The 21,330-nt window shown below is 53.6% G+C and overlaps 4 protein-coding genes across 4 annotated transcripts; 2 read left to right on the top strand and 2 right to left on the bottom strand.

The window, feature by feature from the left end:
• Window positions 1-700: 700 nt before the first annotated feature.
• On the bottom strand, window positions 701-3,068 carry N0V96_006380 (uncharacterized protein; the record flags this gene model as incomplete). The annotated part of the gene is made up of 2 exons (XM_053190763.2): window positions 701-2,824; window positions 2,895-3,068. The coding sequence occupies 2 exons, from the start codon at window positions 3,066-3,068 to the stop codon at window positions 701-703; spliced, it is 2,298 nt and encodes a 765-aa protein (XP_053051681.2).
• Window positions 3,069-4,712: 1,644 nt separating this feature from the next.
• On the top strand, window positions 4,713-7,390 carry N0V96_006379 (uncharacterized protein; the record flags this gene model as incomplete). Its single annotated transcript, XM_065757699.1, has 7 exons — window positions 4,713-5,064; window positions 5,134-5,377; window positions 5,430-5,730; window positions 5,780-5,860; window positions 5,914-6,255; window positions 6,323-6,952; window positions 7,013-7,390. The coding sequence occupies 7 exons, from the start codon at window positions 4,713-4,715 to the stop codon at window positions 7,388-7,390; spliced, it is 2,328 nt and encodes a 775-aa protein (XP_065613616.1).
• Window positions 7,391-12,288: 4,898 nt separating this feature from the next.
• Window positions 12,289-13,851, bottom strand: N0V96_006378 (uncharacterized protein; the record flags this gene model as incomplete). The annotated part of the gene is made up of 7 exons (XM_065757698.1): window positions 12,289-12,323; window positions 12,379-12,506; window positions 12,555-12,972; window positions 13,008-13,443; window positions 13,491-13,606; window positions 13,672-13,698; window positions 13,758-13,851. 7 exons carry the CDS (start codon window positions 13,849-13,851, stop codon window positions 12,289-12,291), a joined length of 1,254 nt encoding a protein of 417 aa, XP_065613615.1.
• Window positions 13,852-17,212: 3,361 nt separating this feature from the next.
• On the top strand, window positions 17,213-19,518 carry N0V96_006377 (uncharacterized protein; the record flags this gene model as incomplete). Its single annotated transcript, XM_065757697.1, has 8 exons — window positions 17,213-17,258; window positions 17,539-18,110; window positions 18,265-18,342; window positions 18,423-18,497; window positions 18,565-18,720; window positions 18,808-19,056; window positions 19,125-19,242; window positions 19,319-19,518. The coding sequence occupies 8 exons, from the start codon at window positions 17,213-17,215 to the stop codon at window positions 19,516-19,518; spliced, it is 1,494 nt and encodes a 497-aa protein (XP_065613614.1).
• Window positions 19,519-21,330: the final 1,812 nt, after the last annotated feature.

Raw genomic sequence — 21,330 nt, 5'->3', positions numbered from 1 at the left:
TGAGTGGCCGCACAATCAGGGAATCTGGGGCCGAGGATGTGCGGGGGAAAAGGGGGAAAGGGGGAGGGGGAAAAAGTGTGGAGATGAGATTGTCTGTGGTTCGCGGGGAAATATGTAGCCGGCTGGGGTGAGCCCCCCTGGTCAGTTTTCCTAGACTCCCTGGCCTGGACTACGATCTAATTTCTGTGCATCTGGGTACTGCTCGCATGGGGCATCGTAAGTTGGAGATTGCGTCAAGATAGTTTGGAGAATGAGGGGTTTTTCGGTACTCAAATGGTGAAGCTCGGCTTGCGGTGATGACTTGATGTACCTTGGCTCATGAGAGGCATTCTACTACTTCCAAGGCACATTGTAAGCGACGCGGGGTACAGGATATAGCTTCAATCCATGGCTTGGAATCTTGCGAGTGGGGGATGCCCGACTATCCGCCAAGTCTTGGTTGGCTGATTCCACCCGCTGTTACGGGCCGGGAACCCATCTGTGAAAGAACGCAGATGAAAAGGGGTCTTCATCACAATGGCAATACTATTGAAAATCGTAGATAGACCTTAACTAAGGAACTAGAAAACAAAAGTCCGGCTCTAAGCCATCTAATCCGATATGCAAGATAGCCTCATATAATTCATCAAAAATAATGACGTGCCGCACAACAGGTCAAAAAAATCCGCAAACCATGTCATCATAACCATCGAACAGCATCTCATAGCTCCTTGATGGAAATCTTGCCATTCAACAAGACGGTATCCTTGAGCTTCCCATCCGCCCCAACCTCCAAAACACCAATCTCCTTACCGTCACTGCCCACCAGCGTCGCCGTCGCCCCCTCCTTGACCTGGTACAGCCGCACCTCATTATCCCTCACATAGTCATACACGGCGCCGACGGCCGTCTCGGCTCCCAGCACGAGAACGGTATTCTCCCGCACGTACAACGGCAGCGTCCCGAACCCGTGCGTCTCCTTGAACCAACCCGGTCCCTCGCGGTGCTCCCCGGAGAAGAACGACGTCCACTTCCCTTTCGGGAGGTAAAACTCCACCTCGCCCGACTCCTCAAAGATGGGCGCCGCCAGCAGGCTGTCGCCGACCATGAACTGCCGGTCGAGGTACCACGACGTCGGGTCCTCGGGGAACTCGATACACATGGCCCGTAGCGAGAGCGGCAACCCCCTCTCCACCGCCGTCTGCGCCTGCGCATAGATGTACGGCATCAACCTCGCCTTGAGCTTCGTCCACGTGGCGAGCGTCCGCGAGCACCCTTCCTCCGAGGTATCATCGTCGTCAATCACCCAGGGGACGCGGTACGAGCTGCTCCCGTGCAGCCGGCTGTGGCTGCACAGCAGGCCCATGGCCACCCACCGCTTGTAGATCCACGGCGGCGGGTACCCCTCGAACCCGCCGATATCGCAGCTCCAGAACGAGAAGCCGCTGAGGCCCAGCCCCAGCCCGCCGCGGACCGACTCGGCCATGGCCTCGGGCGTGGACTCGCAGTCGCCGCCCCACTGGAGCGGGAACCGCTGGGTGCCGGCGCACGCGGCGCGCGCGAAGAGGACGGCCTCGTCGGCGCCGTAGCGCTTCTGCAGCGCCTCGTAGACGACCTTGTTGTAGGAGAAGGCGTAGTAGTTGTGCATCTTGACCGGATCGATCGTCTTGTCGTGCCACTCGACGTCGAGAGTCGGGATGCGCTCGCCGAAATCCGTCTTGATGGCGTCGACGCCCTGGTCAAACAAGGTGTTGAGTTTCTCCTCGTACCACGCGCAGGCGTCCGGATTGGTGAAGTCCACGAGGCCCATGCCGGCCTGCCACAGGTCCCACTGCCAGACGTCGCCGTTCTTGCGCTTGACGAGGTATCCCTTGTCGGCGGCTTCTTTAAAGGCCTCACCGTGCTGGGCGATGTAAGGGTTGATCCACACGCAGACCTTTTTGCACAAGCCGGACTCCTTGAGGCGGGCGATTTGCGCCTTCGGGTCCGGGAAGCGCTCCGAGTCAAAGACAAAGTCGGTCCAGGTGAAGGCCTTCATCCAGAAGCAGTCGTAGTGGAACACGTCGACGGGCGAGCCGCGGGCCTTCATGCCCTCGAGAAACGTGTTGACCGTCTCCTCGTCGTAGTTTGTGGTGAAGCTCGTCGTCAGCCACAGGCCGAAGCTCCAGCTGGGGACCTTGCCGGCGCGGCCCGTGAGCGTGGTGTAGCGCTTGAGAATGTCTTTCGGGGTGGGCCCGTAGATGAGGTACCACTTGAGCCGCTGGCCCTCGACGACGGTCTGCAGGCGGTTGCAGCGCTCGCTGCCGACCTCGAGCTCCACTCGACCCGGCGTGTCGATGAAGACGCCGTAGCCCTTTGAGCTGAGCCAGAACGAGACGTTCTTGTAGGCCTGCTCGCTGGAAGTGCCGCCGTCGGCGTTCCAGAGGGAGATGGACTGGCCGACCTTGTTGTAGGCGCCGAAGCGCTCGCCGAGGCCGTGGATGGTCTCGCCGACGCCGAGGGTGGTCTGGGTGAACATGTAGTGCTTGAAGTCGCGCATGTCGCCCGTCTGCATCGGGGTGCTTGGCGCGGGGTTGTAGGCGAGGCCGACGCTTCGGCTGCCCAGCGACGTCAGCCGCTTGGCGCCGTCGGTGCTGTGGAACTGTATGTCAAAGTCTGGGTGGATGGTCGCGGACAACGAGCCCGAGGTCAGGGTCGTCGTGCCCTTGTCGCCCTTTGTGATTTTTGTCTCGGCGTCTGGTGGTCTGCCGTCGGGGAAGAGCTCAAAATGGGGGCCCTTGTTGAGAGCGCCGGCCCAGTGCGTCGCCTCGACTGAGATGACGCCGTCAAACTCGGCCTTGACATCCTGTTGTTGTGTGTGAGCAAAGGCTTTTCATGGTGAAGAGTGAAAGTGAGGGTAAGAGTCCTTGACTTACAAGAGTGACTGTGCTCGCATTCAACGTGTGACCCCGCGTCTTGATTTTTCTCGTCGGGCACAATAAGCTGAGGCCTTTTCCTCCCTCAATCTCAGTGGTATAGTAGACTTCCTCTGCGTACTCTGTCGCTGTGCCCTCGGCGGGCAGCCACATGCCATCGCGAAGACGGACCATGATGGTTTCCTTGGAAGGGAGGAGTATCTCTCACACACACACACACACACTGACAAAAAGGACGACGAAACAGAGACAGGACGGTTGTGATGAATCGAGAGGAACACAATTCAGCCGGGAAATCGGCTCAAGACTGAAGTGAATCTCGTCTCTTGTACGACAAATTCCTTGGAGCACGAGGTGTGCGGAGGATTATTCGGAGGGGTCGTCTTGGAGAGAGGGCTCACACGCAACACGGCAGAGTCCCGCTGTCGGGGAGATATTGGACGAATCCCATCGTTGCAATCCCGCCGGTACTCCGCAATGGAGCGAGCCTCGGGGACGAGGCCGCTGATTCATGTTTAGCCATTGACGTCGACCGATTGGTCCCGGGGTGCGGCCCGGTAGCGCAGAATCCGAAGTGGGCTGGAAAGCGGGATGATGAGGGCAGCCTGTAGCCTGTAGAAGAAGGGGAAGAACGAGTATTGCCGCAGAATGTGGCAGAGACTCGTGACTTTGCGGAGATCTGGGGCCATTGATCTGATGAATGGATAAGGTGACTTTGTGCCATTCCGTGCTGAGCAGTTGGTGTGGGGTTTCCTTGGGGTTTCCTGCCGTTTCCCCCCGGGGGCCGTACGTGTTAGTCCTGTTTGCCGTTCTTCAACCGGACTGGTCGGATTTGGGCGGTTCTCGGGGTCCGGATCAGCTGGTGCCGTGATGGACTTCATTGGTGGAAACCGGCGGGCTCGGGATCCACTCGCTAAGAACCCGGCTGGCCGTTGCCTTGCGGAGTACGCACTACGGAGTACGTACCTTGTGCACCAGGTCGCTTGTCTTCTTCTCCACATGTCCCGTCTCCCCTGTCCACTCCTCCTTCCCCCTCCACAAACAAGTGGAACCCCCGGTCGGTTCGGCAGAAGCAACCTCCCGTCTTCCATTAAGTCCAGTCCTGCCGCGTGAGGAAGAGACACAGAGCTTCTCCAACTTTTCCATCTCCAACGGCTTCCTGGCTTCCCCTCATGCCATCGCGAGCAGCTTCGTACAACAAACTAGGACAATGCCCATCCCAATTAGCTATCCGACAGCTCATAGCTCTAGTCTGTCGTCAGTCCGCTTCTTCTTGGTCCCAACACCGCCACTCCCTGCGAGGCCATGTGCAGGAACTGCCCAGGGTTCTCCCATTCTTCTAAACTTCTGCCCAATGAATGTCGGACAAGACCGCTGCGAGAGCGCAAATTAGCATTACATCGCTCCTCACTTTTGCCTTTCGGGGATGGACTAGGGGTACTCGGAGCACCCTTTTTTCTTCTTCTTTTTTTCCCCTTCTTTGTACAATACGGATAAAAAATGATTGATGCGGAGAAGGCTGCTTCCTCCTCACCGGCCCTTTGCCCCATTGCAATTACGTCTATTTCACTTCGGCTCCTTGGCCGTGGGCATCATGTCACTAATCAGGTTACTCAATGTCGGCTCCAAACGAGCCTGCAGTCTGCCTGCAAAGAGAGAGGCCCAGAGGCGAGCTGTAAGAAGCTGTATTAATACCCAACAACAGCTCGCCTTCGTCTCCAGGGTCGTGTCCCTTTCTTCCTCTGAGCTCTGGATCTCTAGCCGAACGTCACCTCAGCCAGTGTTCCATTGACTCGGAACCCCGGATCGCGGAACATCATGAAGTTCTCTCTGACTTTCGCCTCGCTGCTGGTCGCGGCCGTCTCCGCCCAGAACGGCACATTCCCCAATGGCACTTCGCCCCTCTACAAGAACCCGAATGCCCCCATTGACGACAGAGTCTCTGACCTGTTGAAGCGCATGACCATCCAAGAGAAGACGGCCCAACTGCTCCAAGCCGACATTCGTGACTACCTCAACCTGACAGATGGTCGCTTCAACCAGAGCGGCCTGACCTGGGCCGCCGAGAACAGAGCCAACTCCATCTGGACCGGTCTCTACTCCAACGTGTCCACCATTTCCTACGGAGCAAAGGTCGCTCAAGACTATCTGGTGAACAACACCACTCTGGGTGAGATTTCTGTTCTTTTCGATTCAATTGGTCCAAAGTAGAATTGTGACGCTGAGACCGACCCTCTAGGCATTCCCGCTTTCATCCAGAGCGAGGGTATCCACGGCTTCCTCGCCCTCAATGCCACCATCTTCAACTCGCCCATTGCCCACGGCTGCTCGTGGAACCCGGAGCTGGTAGAGAAGATGGCCAAGGTCATCGCCGTCGAGTCCAAGGCTCTCGGCGTCAACCAGATCTTCGCCCCCGTAGTTGACTTGGCTCGCGAGCTGAGATTCGGCCGTGTCGAAGAGACCTACGGCGAGGACCCTTTCTTGTATGATTTGCTCCCAATATACTTCACCAAGTCATAAGCTAACTCAGTACAGGGTCGGCGAGTACGGCTACCACTACACCAAGGGTCTCCAAGAGAACGGCGTCTGCGCCATGGTCAAGCACTTTGCCGCATTTGCTTCCCCCGAGCAGGGTGTCAACACGGCTCCCGTCCACGGCGGTCCCAGAGAGCTTCGCACCACCTACCTCCCCGCCTTTAAGCGCGCCATCTTTGATGCCGACGCCTGGAGCATCATGTCTTCGTACAACGCCTACGACGGTGTCCCCACCGTCGCGGACCACCACCTGCTGACCGAGATCTTGCGCGAGGAGTGGGGTTATGAGTACTACGTTATTGTAAGTTGTTGATCTTACACCGGACAACGAATATGACTAACAGGCCCAGTCCGATGCTGGCGGTACCGCTCGTCTTTCTAACGCCTTCTTTGTCTGCGGAGAGACCGATGATGCTTGCATCACCCTCAACGTACGTAGCTGCCTGGAACTCCCTACTACAATACCCTGCTCACCAGATGGTAGTCCCTCCCTGCCGGTAACGATGTCGAGATGGGTGGCGGACGCTACAGCTTCCAGTACATCCCGGAGCTCATCGCCAACGGCACTCTGCCCGAGGACGTCGTCGACACGGCCGTCTCCCGCGTCCTCCGCGCAAAGTTCAAGTCGGGCATCTTTGAGCACCCGTATACCGGCGTCCCCGACGACGAGGTCTTTGACTACCTCAACACCGAGGAGCACCGCAAGATCGCCCGCGACCTCGACGCCGAGAGCATCATCCTGCTCGAGAACCACGACGAGACCCTCCCCCTGAAGAAGGACGCCCACGTCGCCGTCATCGGCCCCATGGCCCATGGATTGGTCAACGTAAGTTCTCTTGTAGCTTCATACGAAAAGGCTTTTCCGCATGCTAACAAAAGGATCAAACACACAGTACGGCGACTACGTCATCCACACCGCAATGGAACGCGGCGTCACCCCCCTCGACGGCATCAAGGCCGCCAGCTCCGGAACAGTAACCTACGCAAAGGGCGCCGAGCGCTGGTCCAACGACGAGTCCGGCTTCCCCGAGGCCGTCGCCGCCGCCTCGGCCGCCGACGTCGCTGTCGTCGTCGTGGGCACCTGGTCCCGCGACCAGGACGAGCTCTGGGCCGGCCTCAACGCCACCACGGGCGAGCACATTGACGTCCACGACTTCAAGCTCGTCGGCGCCATGGGCCGCCTCGTCAAGGCCGTCATCGACACGGGTAAGCCCACCGTCGTCGTCTTCAGCTCCGGAAAGCCCATCACGGAGCCCTGGATCTCGGACGAGGCTGGCGCGCTGGTGCAGATGTTTTACCAGGGCGAGGAGGGCGGTCACGCGTTGGCGGATATCCTGTATGGAAACGTGAACCCGTCTGGCAAGCTGTCTGTCGCGTTCCCGCATGATGTCGGTACTACGCCTGTCTACTACGATTACCTCAACTCGGCCCGGTCCTGGCCCAACCCGGGTAAGGAGTACGCCAACGGAACCTTGGTCTTTGGCAGCAACTACGTCTTGTCGACTCCCCTGCCCTTGTACGAGGTAAGCAATCAACCCCCTTCCTCTTCTTGACAGCCTTTTCTAACCCTTATCCAACTACAGTTCGGCTACGGTCTCTCCTACAGCACCTTCGACTACCACGACATCTCCGTCTCGTCCTCCACTGTCTCCCCGACCGACACCGTCACCCTCAGCGTGCAGGTGACCAACAACTCGACCCGCGACGGCGCCGAGGTCGTCCAAGTCTACGTCAAGGACATGATCTCCTCCATCGTCGTGCCCAACAAGGAGCTGCGCGGCTTCTCCAAGGTCTTTATCAAGGCCGGCGAGACCGCCGATGTCTCTATTGAATTGCCCGTCTCCTCGTGGGGTTTGTGGGATAAGAAGCTGCAGTACGTGGTTGAGCCGGGCGATTTTACCGTCTTTGTCGGGTCTTCGAGCGATGATTTCCGCGGGAATGCGACTGTGACGGTTGTTTAGGGGGACTTTGTCTGTTGGAGTTTCCCCAAAACATTCTAGGGTCGGATTTCTTGACGGCAGTCGATGACCTAGGCCACCTTGGCCGCTTTCTGTGTACATATTGTGTAATGGTTGAATGAAAAGATGACATATGGGGGTTACTCGATGACAAGTTTGATGAACCGGTTAGCCTCCCACGTCGCCGAACAATAGCGAACTAGAGCCCTCGCCGAGAAAACACTTGACAAAGCGCCAAACTATGTGATAGGCAGAGTTCGGCTCAAAGAGTCGATGATGGCATTACAGTTGAGGCGTATGAACGGTTTACAACCATGGCTTCTAGTCTCGGTGGTCCTCCCCGAGGCGTATTGTTAAGGGACATGGTAAAGCAGACTAATCTTACCTGAGTAGCACCTTGTGAAAATCACACCATTTCCTGAGGTCGATGAACGAGCGAAAAGGCAGAGGCCATCTTTTTCAAAGTTGATGTTGGAAACTCAATGATCATAGAATTGAAGTACACTACCCTCTCCTGGCCACATTTTTAGATTCACTCAAATTTTTCTATTTGCAAACTCACTCGGATTTCAGGGAGAACTTTGACAAGGCGGAGCAGAAAGTTCCTGGAGCATGAGTCATATAGCTCTTTGAGCTACTTAGCCAACTCCCATCCATTGCGCGATCACTAAGGTAGGTATAGAAAAGACGTGGAACCTGTATCAGCATCCCTATGATCAGATTAGCCACCGTCATCGTCTCTCGCTTTCGAGCCATATCGTCTCGACTTGCTTACTATTTCAACAAGGGTGACTATACTACCCGAATGAGGCAAATGTACAAACTTCCGCACCTGCCGACAAAAGACGTATGGCCTTGAACACTTCTCTGCCTCTCAAACTTCAAACTTTATAAGACCTTCGGCAATCTTTTCCCATGGGCAGCACAGCAAGAAAAGCTATTTTGGAAAGAAAAGCACGTTTGCCGACTGGTTGGTTAACCCTCTACCAGATTCGGAAATCTCATCGCAAAAACCCCAGCCCCCTTCTTCGTCTGATTTCTTTTTTTCTTTCTATCTACTGTCTTTGCTAAGAAAAGAAGAAGACGAAGAAGGAAATACCGAAAGGCCCCTTCAGGCAAGTCTTGCCTGAGATTTGCCACACACACTCTCGCACACACCTGCGAAGAAAATGACGGAATACAACATCCTCCCACAGGCAAACCTTTTTTCTCCTCTACTTGCTTAACAAAGTCCATGCGGCTCTCGACCTCCCGGTTCGAGTTTCTGTTTCGTTTTCTCACACCCCTTTTTTCCCTCTGGTAAGTAACAGGTCTCCATCTTCCCAGGTTTCTCGTCTTGTCAGATGCCCGTCAAATCAGCACATCATCACACCACACCATCACTGCCACACACCAACCTCTGTGGCCTCCGATCTCTGTGTCACCAGTCCGAGTCTTCTGCTTGGACGGGGGGGTTGGCCGGATCTCTGGCTTCGAACACCGGATGAAAATCTTCCTTTCGGAAGGGCCAGCTATATACTATACCATTACTGCGTAATACTATACCGTTACCGTTGCATCCGGCACGACTTGGTCGTCGTAAGCCGCATGACATTTTATCTTTTGGTACTACATGAATGCAACCCCCTTTTTTTTTGCTCGAATTGTATTTGTCGTCAAGTTTTACTTCTTTTGCTTCTTTGGAATAATCTGTGCTATACGTTCTATAGGTAATATGTCGTTACGAACGGTTTCCGTGCTCATCGGGCGATTATCATACACGTGCCAAGACTTTTTGTATTTGTAAAGCAAGTGCCCACCATCCATCCACCCATCTCACTCACCATCGTTTTCTGATACACACACCCTTCAGGTTTTTCCCTCGTGACGACTTGCCCATCTTTTGTTTCTCACACACTCTCTCTCGCTCGACTCGAAACCTCGATCCTCGATCCTGGCACAAAGGGAAGCGGGGGCGGGGGTCTTAGGAGGTCAAACCACAACTCCCCAAACTGCCCGAAGGAAACCGAACAACGGATGTAGGATAGATGCACGATCTTGGTCTGTAAATTTTAACTTGATTTTTTTTTCATTATTTTCGTCTTTTTCTTCACTTCTTGACTTATTCTCCATCTTTTCCCATGGACAGAAACGTTTCGCTCGCCCTGTTCCATGTCTAATGTGGGTGGTGGGACAGAGTTGTGCACGATGCGTATTGTGGCCATGCTGAAAGACAGTTAGTCCTTGGCAAAAGTCCGGATTCCCGCTTCATCCTTCCAAACAAGCACCAAAAAAGCATCTCATAAGCTTTTCGTCTTCCATGAGGTTAACCTCAGAATCGGGCACTCGTACAAGATTAGATCCTTTTTTAGCAAGAAAAAAAAGTGACGCCTGCCAAGCAAAGCCAATCTCGCATTTCCCCCTCCTCTTTTCTATCCTAGGTTTCTTTACACAGCCCTCTGTAAAGTTAGGTATCCCCAGATGGTCGGAAAACCTTCCTCGGCTTCTCATCACGAGACTCATAGTCTAACATACCTTCTTTACATAACGACTCTCGGGATGTTTTTCATTTTTCCTTTTTTTCATAAAGGATCAAAAAGGTTCAAGCCGCGGTGCATTCGGCCGCCGGCGAGTACCTACAGCAGTCTGTGCCTTGCTGCAAGGTAATGCAGGTATGCACCTAAGGTAAGCTACTGCTGTAAGGCAAGATCTGCAGCCGTACCTTGAGGCAGAAGCAAAGCGTGCAGGATCAGAGACAACAAGAAACAGCGATTCAAAACTTCTAGAACCACAACCACCAACCATCGTCATCGTGATTTTTTACCTTACCTAACAAGCGCTCGCTATCTTCTGCGCGTACGCCGCATACTTCCGAAGTGCAGTCTGCAGCAGCAGCGCAGCCAAACCTCAAACCCAACCAACGTTGCCCCCTTCCCCCATTCATCCGTCCGCATGTAACCCAACTCTCCGTGCCCCTCCCCCTGCCCCTACACTACACCTCCTTCTTTTCGTCTGGAGTTTTGAGCCTCCCCCCTCCCTTCGCCGCCTCAGATGTCTGTCTGGGGTTCATATTAATAGCTTCACCAGTGACACCATCCCCCCTCTGGGCCCCTGCTACCTCAACCTCCTCGACAACCCTCCCATGTCCAACTCCAAGGTGCCTGCCTGCCTGTCTACCTTGCCTTGCACCCTGCCTTGCAACATCATCCACAGCAGCAGCAGCAGCAGCCAACAGCAGCCAACAGCAGAAGAAAAATCATCATCAATGATCCCATGAACTGTGAAGCATGCCCCTTGCAGTAGTCGCGCGGGAAGCCCGGCCTTGCATGCATGCATGCATGCATCACCAACCCTCACAGAGAATGCACACACAAACACGCCTTTCCCCCTTTCCTTCCATCCTCCTCCTCCTCCCCCAGCCCTTGCCTTGCCTTTCAACAATGCAGTAATCCTCCGGCCCGTGTAATAACCTTATATAGAACATGGTTAAAACATAACACCCTAGGTCCCTCCCTCCCCCGGTCTCTGACATCGTTGATATGCAAGGGACAGGCGGCGGCAAGTCATGTCCACGGTCCAAAGACGCAGGGAAACAGAAAGAAAGAGAGAGAGAGAGAGAGTGTGTGTGTGGTGTAAAACAAACGTACCTACACGTAAAGCAAGTAAAGAAAGAAGCGACAAAAAAAAGCAAGGCTGGTTTCGTTTCCAAGGTCAGCCGTGTCTAGCAGCCTGACATCCCACCACCGCCATGCAAACATGGTTGCATCATGGGTCGCGTCCCTGGCACACACTAAACTTCGGCAACCCTTTCTCAACGTCGTCTTTCGGTCTCTTCGTCTTTCTCTCTTGGTACTTCTCTTGGCTATTTCTCTTGGGTTCTTGCTCCGGTCTTTTTCGTTTCCGCTATCTGCTTCTGTTGTGAAGCTGCTTGGCATCTTGTCTTTTCTTTCCCGTTTCTCTCTCTCTTCCTCTCTCTCTCTCTCTCTCTCCCTCCTAGCCCTCCTCCTTATCGATGTGCGATGTTACCGATGCTACTTTATTTCAGACGCCAATAAGTCTGGGGAAGAAAGTCTATTCGAGCTCTTGTTCGGCTACTTAATCCCCTTTTGTCTGCGTCTTTCCCCTCTTCTTTCGCGATTTCATTCTCAATAGGAGTCATTGTGGATCGTCTCTCGTGGTATGATCGGAGACGGACTTTGATGGGTCCGTAAGTCATGGTACGACCGCTTAGAAATCCATGGCTGGAGGAAGAGATCGGACTAGACGGGCACAAGGCACAATGTTCTCGTAAACAAATTGATAAAGATATCGTCATGTTTGATGCAGTCTAGTAATGTAGCGCCCGACCCTTTCGAGCAACCCTATCGTACAAGTGCCCTCCACGTCTTTTCTCATAAGACTCGTGATATGTTGTATGCCCATAATTTATCATTAGTTTTAACACCTTTGTAATGCTCAATGTAGGTTTTCCCAGAAAAGTAAAATCTCCCAAACAATATTGCCTGTTGCCAGTGTGCACTCGTTGTGTGGTCCTACGTGTGCAGACAAGTTCTGACACCGCACGCCACATCACTACTATTGTACAAAATCCCTGGCTCCAAATTGCGCTGGGAAACGGGGATAGCAAGGAAAAAACGAATGTGGTAGATTTTGTGAGAGTTGCTGTGGATAGTGAGAAATAATCCGTCTCCTCACGACCTGTGAGACAAAATCCGGCGCAGCATTTGAAAGATAACGAGCGTTCATCTCTGCTATCAAAGTCCTGTCGAGTTCGGAGTTCATCGGCTGAAATGAGCCTCGGTGTTCTGGCGAGCCGTGTAAACTTGTTGAATGGCTTGACTGGACTAGGTGTTTTGTACCCTCGCGTGAGACTGATCGAGGGGTGTGGAGGAAGTTTTCTTCCTGGGGGTATCGGTAAAGGCTTAGGCGAAGATACCGACAATTGACATGCCCGCAGCTAGTAGTATGTCAGTGGTGTACACATGCGAAGACGTTGCGTGGATTTTTCTAACCTCCGGCGAGAACGTAGCAAAAGGCAGTAATCTTTTGCTTGTTGGAAAGAAGGCGGTTGGCCTCCTCAGAGAGGAAATCTTCAGCCAAAAGATCGACGAGAGCAGCGTAGAGCAGCAAGCCAGAGGATCTAGGTCACATTAGCCGAGGTATGTTACGAACGGACGGAACAACTCACATGGCGTTAAACACACCGACGATGATGAGACCGAATGCACTGTCTGGATCGTAGCTGCTGCGGGTGAAGAGTCCAATGGCTTGACCGATGGGGGCTGTGGTGCCGAAAGCGACGACTAATACCCAGGGACGAATGCTGCCCTTGGGATACGGCACAGCGGCAATACGGGAACCAAGACCGAGACCCTCAAACATTTGGTGGAACAGGATAGCGACGAGCAGAATGATGAAACCATCAATAGTGATAGAGATGGTCATGCCGACAAACACTGAGTGGAACAGAATACCACCTTCGAGCATGGTAATGTTGAGAGACATCTTGCGATACACAGCGGGGTCAACCTGTTGACCCTCGGCATCATAAAACGGATCTTCCTGCTTGACTTCCGTAACAGCAACCTGCGACGAAGTCTGTTTCTCTGGGTTGTTCGGATCATGTTCATCATCTCCATACGCTGGCGCACATACTGCTCGTAGAAAACGACGAACCAAGGCGGCATGTCAGAGTCGGACAAGTTGGTGTTGGCGGGTGGTGGCGCTCCATAGACAGTCTCCGAGTAAGGCGCAGGGAAGCGTGACTTCTCATCGTCGTACGCGCGCTGTGCGACTCGCTTCTCAAAGTCAATGCTGTCCGCCTCGGCATCGAAGCTGTTGCGCCCATAACGAGGGGGCCGGGCAGGCTGGACGGCTCCGTGACCGTGGTCGTGCATCACATCACCAGTAGGTCCTCCGTGGGAATGGCCGCCAATCTTGGCATTGATCCACATCTCGATACTGAACAGAATGAACATGGATCCCATCATGATGGCACCTGGAAGAGGTGGGTAGTCGTCGGTGAAGAGATCCGGGAGGCACGGGTTCATGAGGTTGCCAAAGGCGGTGGGAAGCAGCTGCGTTATGTTAGTTCTGTGCAACTAAATGAGCCAAAGCAACTTACATGCACGAACGCTGTCGCGATGAGCACACCTGTACCGAAATGCTTGCATGCGAAAAAGACCTTGGGAGGAACCTTCATCCACTTGACCTTCTTGGCCACAACGGGGAAACCGGCGCCTGGAACGGTCTTATTAGTACGTCGACCCACGAAAGGACTCGTTTCGTTTGTTTATATCGCATACCAAAGATCGAAAAGGCCAAGACCAAAACTGCGCCAAGTTAGCCAAATTGATAGACACCAGTGGAAAGTGTTTTGGAGCCAACTTACAAAGACCAGCAACGTGAAGGCCAACATCATACTCGGCCGGTTGACCACCCTTTTTAGCGCCGCACTGGGGCTTGGGCTCTTTCATTCCGTCCATCTTGATTAAAAAAAAAACCGGTATTTGTCGCGCAAAAAGGATTGCTGCTTGATTGGCAATCCTGAAATAAAAGATAAGGAGGGTTCGAGAAGGTAAGAGGCAGCCAAATAATCCGGGGCCGCCTACTGACAAGGACTCATTCGTAAAGCGAAGGCAACTGAGAACAAGGGGACATGAGAAGCTGTCCCGCAGCTTCAGTTAGAGAACAGACGAAAATGCTGATCTGGCCCCGACTGTCGTAGGTTTGAGAGCAAGGAAAATAAAAAAGGAGTGGAAACGAAGAGAAAGGAAAAAACGGAAGGAAGAAACGGGCGATAAAAGCATAGAACGACAACAGACGCTCTGATGATGGGCGAAAGGGAAATCTTGATCAAAGTCTGGGCTCGACTCGCTTTAATATGCTTCCTATGACAGCCCGCGCAATGCAGCCCATGTAGAGGCGGGTAGGGAAAGAATAAACGTTGACATGGGACAGCGGTCCCTGTGCCACCCAGCCGATTCAGAAATAGAAGACGTTGCCAAGGATGAGGCAGCTGAGGTTGAGCCTTGGTGGGTTCGTGATGGGGGGACGTGGCCTTAGCGTCCGCCTCGCGGGAAGCGGGAAGCGGGAGGACCTGAACGGGAACAAGGTTCACCGTGGGCAACAACCGTGTGTATTCGTATGGGGGCGAGGACGACGGCGGGAGCGGAAAGGTAGGGTAGGCTAAGTCGACCGCGGTTGAGTCGAGTCGAGCAACTTTGTGCGGTGCGGCGTGCCTGAGACCCAGCTTGTGTCTAGCATCGATGATCCCGGCCGCTGACCGGATCCGATGTTGTTTGTTATAGCATGATTTGCCGGAGGGAGTCGAGACGGGAAGTCTGAGAGCCCGGCTCGACCTGACGGATAAGAAACAAGTTGTATGGGACCTGATGATGGGTTGGATGGCGTGGATGCTACTCTGCCTCTGTGGGTGTAAGTAAGCGGTGGCTGATCGAACCTTTCGTCTCGACTCGGCACAGCTTCACATCCGTCGCGCTTGGCAAATAGGACTGATAATGGTTGATGATGGGCAATATCCCAAACGAGACGACAGTCGATCTTCCATCGGGTCATTGCCAAGCGCGAAGGGGTCCATAGTCGACGTGGGGTGCGCGTCAAAATGGGGCGCCGGCATTTGTAAAATTTGGGTTGTGTGAAACGGGAGCCTCCCGGGGTCTGGCGCCAGGGTTGCCAGTCGGAAAATTCTTAACTCGATTTGACTCTTGGTCACTAGGGAGGCTTCCCGGGCAGCCCGCGAAGAAGAAGCGCGGGGGAGGCTTGACTGGAGGCGCGGAGAGAGGGGAAACTTGGCGGGACAGGCACAAGCCGTCGAAAGCCAAGAGAGAAGCCAAGAGCACTGACACACTTGTCCCCTTTTCCCATGGCAGCGGATGGCATTTTGTCGTTGATTTTGGCTTGGCTGCGGTTGCTTGGCTGCGATTCTGCAGAGAAGGGTTAGCCAAGCTGTCTTTGGTGGTTTAGTAGGCGGCTTGGTAGTACGGGGTTGATGGGTGACCGACTGACTGACCGATTGACTGAAGGCTCCATCTGCCCTTTGGTTCTGCTTCTAGTCGGCGTCTGCTTCTTCTCCGCTTCTTCTTGCCGGGGCTTTTCTGGGTCTACTCCTCGAGTGTCTCACGTGCAGAGTTTCCTATATCGGACAAACATCTGAGGGCAAGTTTTGCCTAATAAGCCGCAGCCACCGCGACAATCGCAGTCGGGGCTTAGTCGGAGGCTGATGTGTATACTCCATAGTGAAAAGTGAGAGGTGAGAGAGAGGGAGAGGGAGGGCGTGACGAATGACTCTCTGGAATGGGCTCACGAGATGGGATGGGATGACATCCTGGCGCCGAGAAGTCGTCAACAGTCCCGCACCATGAGTTTCCAGGCAGGGCTGGTAAAACTTGGGGGAGCCAAGCAGCCAAGGGACGTGATGGAAAAGAGGAGCCGTCGGCGTCTGAGGTGGACAAGAAGAGACAAGAGATGAGGCCAGTCGAGAGACAGGAGACAGGGCCCGCGTGTTGTTGCTGTTGAGAGCGATGGTAAGAAGGCAAAGCTATAGTATCCGAGCGTGAGTCGATAGTTGAGCCCGGCACGAGTTGGTGATGTGAGAGAGTGGGTGAGTGGTCACCGGTCACCGAGGTGTGTGTGTGTGGAAGTGAAGTTGAAAGAGAGAAGTTGGAGACGAAGAAAAGCGGGGATGTTGGGTCTTGGAGTCGTTCATTCTTGCTCCGGATTGAAACAAACATGCAAGTTGTTCCGAGCGCTCAGCTCTCGCCTTCCAAACTCTGCCCGAGTCTTTCTGAAGTGGTGCCGAAGTATCGAAAGTCTCGCGAAGTCTCACCGTCTGGTTCAGATCCTCGACATCCAGTGGGAGCCAACAGTTGGCTTTGGATTACGCTACAGCTACTACTTTGTCCAAAACTCTGTAACAGCCCCAAACTCTTGGCAGAAGGACTGTCGCTTCCTGTTGCGGTGCACCCACGCGGCTCCTGGGTCTGCCGTCGTGCGTGAAACACGGCCCCTGGCCAATCGGTCCAGTGCATCTGTGTACCTGTGCCAATGTAGTCCAGTAGTGATGTACCAATGTACCTGTAGGTTGTGTGACTCGGACCTTTCCTTGATCATCCTCCCCATCCGCAACCTGCTTCTGTTGGTCCAGCTATGCATCACTTTGAACGACATAATCGTTGCTTCTGAGCATCCTCGCAGGGTCACCTCTGTCATAATTGCCTCCGAGACTCCAAGCTAGGCTCCAAATGACCTTTCACTCTCTCGACTCCGCCTGCCGACTGCGTATGCCTCCCTCGCTTGCACTTGTAAGTCAAACCGGCACGACTTGTCTCTGACAAGGAAGACACAAATAGCTGCCCCCTGATTCCCTGAACATCAACACCTCGTGCGCCATCATCACCACTCTACTGGCGGAACGGTGGAGTTGGAATGGCAGGAAACGAGCGGGAAAGCCTCCTGTACACGCACCACATCTCAAATCTTGCCGTCATTGTCCAGGGTGCTTTTTGTTTCCCCCCTCTCAATCTCAAAGTTCTAGCCCGTTCAACATGTGCGCATTGAGGGGGCAGGGCCAACGGCAAGCTTGCAAGAGCTTACTGATGATGATAATCAATGAAATAAGGGGCCGCTTCTGCAGCCCGGCTACCTCCCCCCGGACTTTGCGGAGAGGCGGGCATGATATCAAGAACACTACTACGTATCCGTACAGGATGCCATCTACTCTCTTTTAATATACGACTACCAGTCTCACAATCGACTTCACTATTGTACTATCCTTCTACTTTCCCATTTCACCCAAGAACCAACCCAGCTCAATAGTTCCCAAAAATGCAAACTCCACGCGAGTCTCAGGACGGCGTCCAACCATCATCTAGTACGTGGGTTTCGGCTCTGTCTCTTTGTTTTCCTGGCCACACCCCTTCCCACCCCTTCCCGCTATGCTCTCTTCGCCTCACCTATCCTATCCTGTCCTTCCACTCTGCTGGCTGGTTCATCACATCCTCGCAGAGATGTGCGACTGCTACTCGCATCGGATTTCCCTGCCGCTGGCCCTACTCTGTGACCACTGACCACCAAAAACCGTGGTGGCCACTGCTTCACTTCATCCCACTCTTTCACACGTCGACCAGTCCCCGCTGACCATTGTGCTTCAGTCGCCTCAGCTCGAGGCAACTCTGTCGGTCATTCGGAAAGTAATTCGAAAGCTGAAGCGAACAAGGAACACAATGAACACCTAAAGGGCAGCGCAGACATCATCTCACCGGTTCAGCCATCTGGCACGGACGACAAAGCTGTGACTGAAGGACTCTTCGTATCGACTTCGAACGACACAGCAGCCAACAAGAGCGACGTCGTCAGAACTTCCTCCAAGAGAGGCGGCGGCGACGGCCCGTACTCCAACGTCGACGCCACGGACGCTTCCACCGTCGATACTTATCGGCCGGACCCCTACGACTTTGGTCGACACCGTCGTGACAATGTCTCCAAGAAGCAGATGAAGATTGAACATCCCAAGGGCAACAAGAGGAAACTAAAAAAGTTCTACAACAGGCAGAATGAGCTCATTGACCAATTCCTCGGCGCCGAGGACGAGGAGAGACAGCAGGTCGCCGAAGACGCGCGAATGGGTCCCAAGATCAAGTTCGCAGTCAACGCCTCCTTCACAGTCAACTTCTGCCTGTTCGTCATTCAGCTCTACGCGGCCGTCTCAACTGGGTCTCTGTCGGTAAGATAGGACACCCAAGTCCTTGTGCTCACGGCCTTTATTGACTCGTGAATTCTCCAGCTTTTTGCCACTGCAGCGGACGCATTTGTTAGTTGAGAATCATAATTCCTGAGTTGCGGCATTATTGGAGGAGTTGTACTAAGAAAATGCCCAGATGGACTTGGTCTCATCTTTTGTGATGCTCATCACCTCAAAGATGGCGGCGCGGCCGAGCGTTTACAAGTACCCGGTGGTGAGTTATTCGCAGAGATCTCCGCCCCTTGGCAATTGGATTCCAAAGCAGGGTCTGACAGACTGGGGATGAAATAATAGGGACGAACCAGGATTGAGACGATTGGCATCATCTTGTTCTGCGCTCTCATGACAACCGTTGCCATTCAACTACTGGTAAGTTTGTCGCCAAGTTGACGTATGACTTAGTAGTTTGAGATGGCTGATCCGGGGCGCGCAACAGGTCGAGTCAGGCCGCTCACTTGGCGAGGGCAAGCGGGCCTCTGAACAACTGCACATTATCCCCATCGTTATCGTCGGCGTGGCCATCTTTGCCAAGGCCTCCTTGATGATCTACTGCTTCGCCTACCGGAAATTCCCTTCAGTGCATGTCTTTTTTGTATGTTTGCCCAACCCGACCTTTCCGCCGGGCGGCTTGCCCTGTTTAGATGACAGTCTTTGTGCTAATAATAGGCACCCCCCGTAGATCGACCACCGCAATGACATTGTGGTCAATAGCTTCGGTCTGATCATGTCTGTCGTGGGAGACCGCTTCGTGTGGTACTTGGATCCCATTGGCGCCATCTGCATTGCGCTGCTCATCCTCTTCTCCTGGGTGTCCAACGCCTTTGAGCAGGTGTGGTTGCTCGTCGGCAAGTCGGCGCCGAGAGACTTTGTCTCGAAGCTGATTTACATGGCCATGACCCACGATACTCGGATTCTCAAGGTTGACACTGTAAGAATAACCCAGGTTGTGAAGTGGGAGAGATGCGTGAGAAATGCCCCGTCTGACCTCACGAGCAGTGCCGCGCGTATCACGCAGGACAGAATTACTACGTGGAGATCGACATCGTCATGGACGAGACGACGCCTTTGAGGATCTCGCACGACGTCGCTCAGGAACTCCAGAGAAAGGTTGAAGGTAAAGTACTCTCTTTTCTTTGATGATAAGATTTGATGGGGGGTGCTTAGTTTTTGCTGACTGTTTGGACGGCTAGGTCTGTCTGATGTCGAAAGAGCCTTCGTCCATGTCGACTACAGCGAGGCTCACGATCCTCATGAAGAGCACAAGCCGCTGTACGAGAGGCTCTCAAAGAAGCCCCAGAAGAGGACACTCAAGGACATCCTGTTGAGGACGAAGAAGGACACGGCAGACGTCACGGAGACTGAAATCTCTAGCGGGCGAAACTCTGCATGACGGGGATGAGGAGGAGGGATAGACGATGGAAGAAAGGAGGGGAGAAATAGGGAAAAGCGTGAGCAATAATAAGGATATGAAGGGAAAATATGCGGGAAATGTAGGGAAAAGAGTAAACTTGGCGTTTTAGAGACGGCAGGAATTCTATGGAGATAATCAGCTTCCTTATCAATCTCTCTCTCCCACGATGTCGTTGCAGCGAAGAGCGTTGCGTTGAGTCGCTGACTACCTAGTATCCTTGTTTCGACATGGGTAGAGGGTCCCGCACACTGATGCGGGAACGGACGGGATGGGGGGGGAACAGCGGGGAAACAGCATCTCTGAGCCACAAAAGATGTCCAATAGCCTTACTGGACTGGCGGCTTTGGCGGGACATGAAACCGAGATGGGCACGGCAAACGATGTTTCCCGTAGAATGGAAATACAGACGACATGACGGTTATGCCCAGGAAAACAGAAAAACGTAAGAGCAATGTAATGGCGCGACGTTAACGAGGCAGTTTGCGAATTGCAACTGCGCAAGGGTTCACTGTTCATGCCTAGTTACTCTCATGTGTCTGGAGGGCTTGCTCTGCTGCGACGGTGATGGGCGCTAGGCATTCGATATCGTTGAGAACGTCAGAGTGCCCAGAGCGAGGCAGTGTAAGTGATGGCTGTCACTTGTGCCACTTGGCAGTTTTGCTGACTGCACTTGGCGGTCTTGGGCGTGGCATCGTGTCAGCGATCTTTATAAGTTGGACTAGTTGGACCGAGCTTCTTTTTTATCTCGACTTTTTGGAGGGATCGCCAAGTAGAAGTTGGACGACAAGAACTTGGCGGCTGAAGCAGCATGAGACGACACAGCCAAGCCTAGTTTTGACAATGTCGTAGTCTTGCGACTTCTTGCAAGTTGTCCCTGGGGGTGTCGAAGACTTGGCTACGCCTCTTTCTGTGCTTTCCCCCCATCACCCCCGGTCTTGGCTTGGTGGAGGATAAGGAGGATGCTGGATCATGGATGGATCATGGGTTGTGGATGAGAGAGGAAGAAAGCCTACCCTACGGAGAAGATCGGAGGAGACTGTCACAGTGACCGAGGAAGCGGTGGGACGAAAGGGGACGTGCGAGTTGACGTGTTTGCATGGCTCCTTTTGTTACGAAGGGTCTGAAGGGGGGCTCTTCTTCGTGTTCCATGTCCCGGTCTCAAGATCCACATCCACCGACGACCCTCGAAGTGTTGTAGTGTCCCTTTGTCTTCCGCGGGGTGTTCGGCCACCGAAAGCGGTAAGGGGTTCAGAGATATTGATGCATTACTGTTGCTTTCTGGGAGCGTTCCCGGACCGTTCCTCGACGCAAGGGCACGAGCCATTGTGACACAATACTGAGTAGCTATGTATGGGGTAGAGGAGAATCCTCCTTGTTGAATTATGTAGGTAGAGATACGAGACAAGAATTTGCATCATAACAGAGTTTGTGCGATGTCAATACGTCTCAGCAGCAGGTTGGAAATACCACGTACACGACCAAAAGTCTAGACAAAAGAGGCACCGACTTGTATTTGCCTGGAGCTGTTTTGCAAGAAAGTAAGAACCACCATGAGGCGCCTTACGGACCATCGGCCTCGATGAACCCGGGATATGATCAAGATGGTGAATAGCAGGAAGGTACTCTGTGCCATCGTGTCATCAAAGTCTCTCTGCGCTCCAGATCATGTCCTAAGTTGCGTGGAAGCAAGATCGCGGGGGCCCAGCGGAGGATCTTCATTGACAATCAACTTCTCACCCCTATTCTGCGAGGGCCCATGCCTGTATATTGAAATTGATGCTTTATTCAAAG

Source organism: Colletotrichum fioriniae (assembly GCF_027942845.1).
Source record: "Colletotrichum fioriniae strain IMI 355084 chromosome Unknown scaffold_7, whole genome shotgun sequence".
Classification (NCBI taxonomy): domain Eukaryota; kingdom Fungi; phylum Ascomycota; class Sordariomycetes; order Glomerellales; family Glomerellaceae; genus Colletotrichum; species Colletotrichum fioriniae.
Note: the sequence above shows the minus strand (reverse complement) of the source record. Positions and strands in the feature narration are given on the sequence as shown.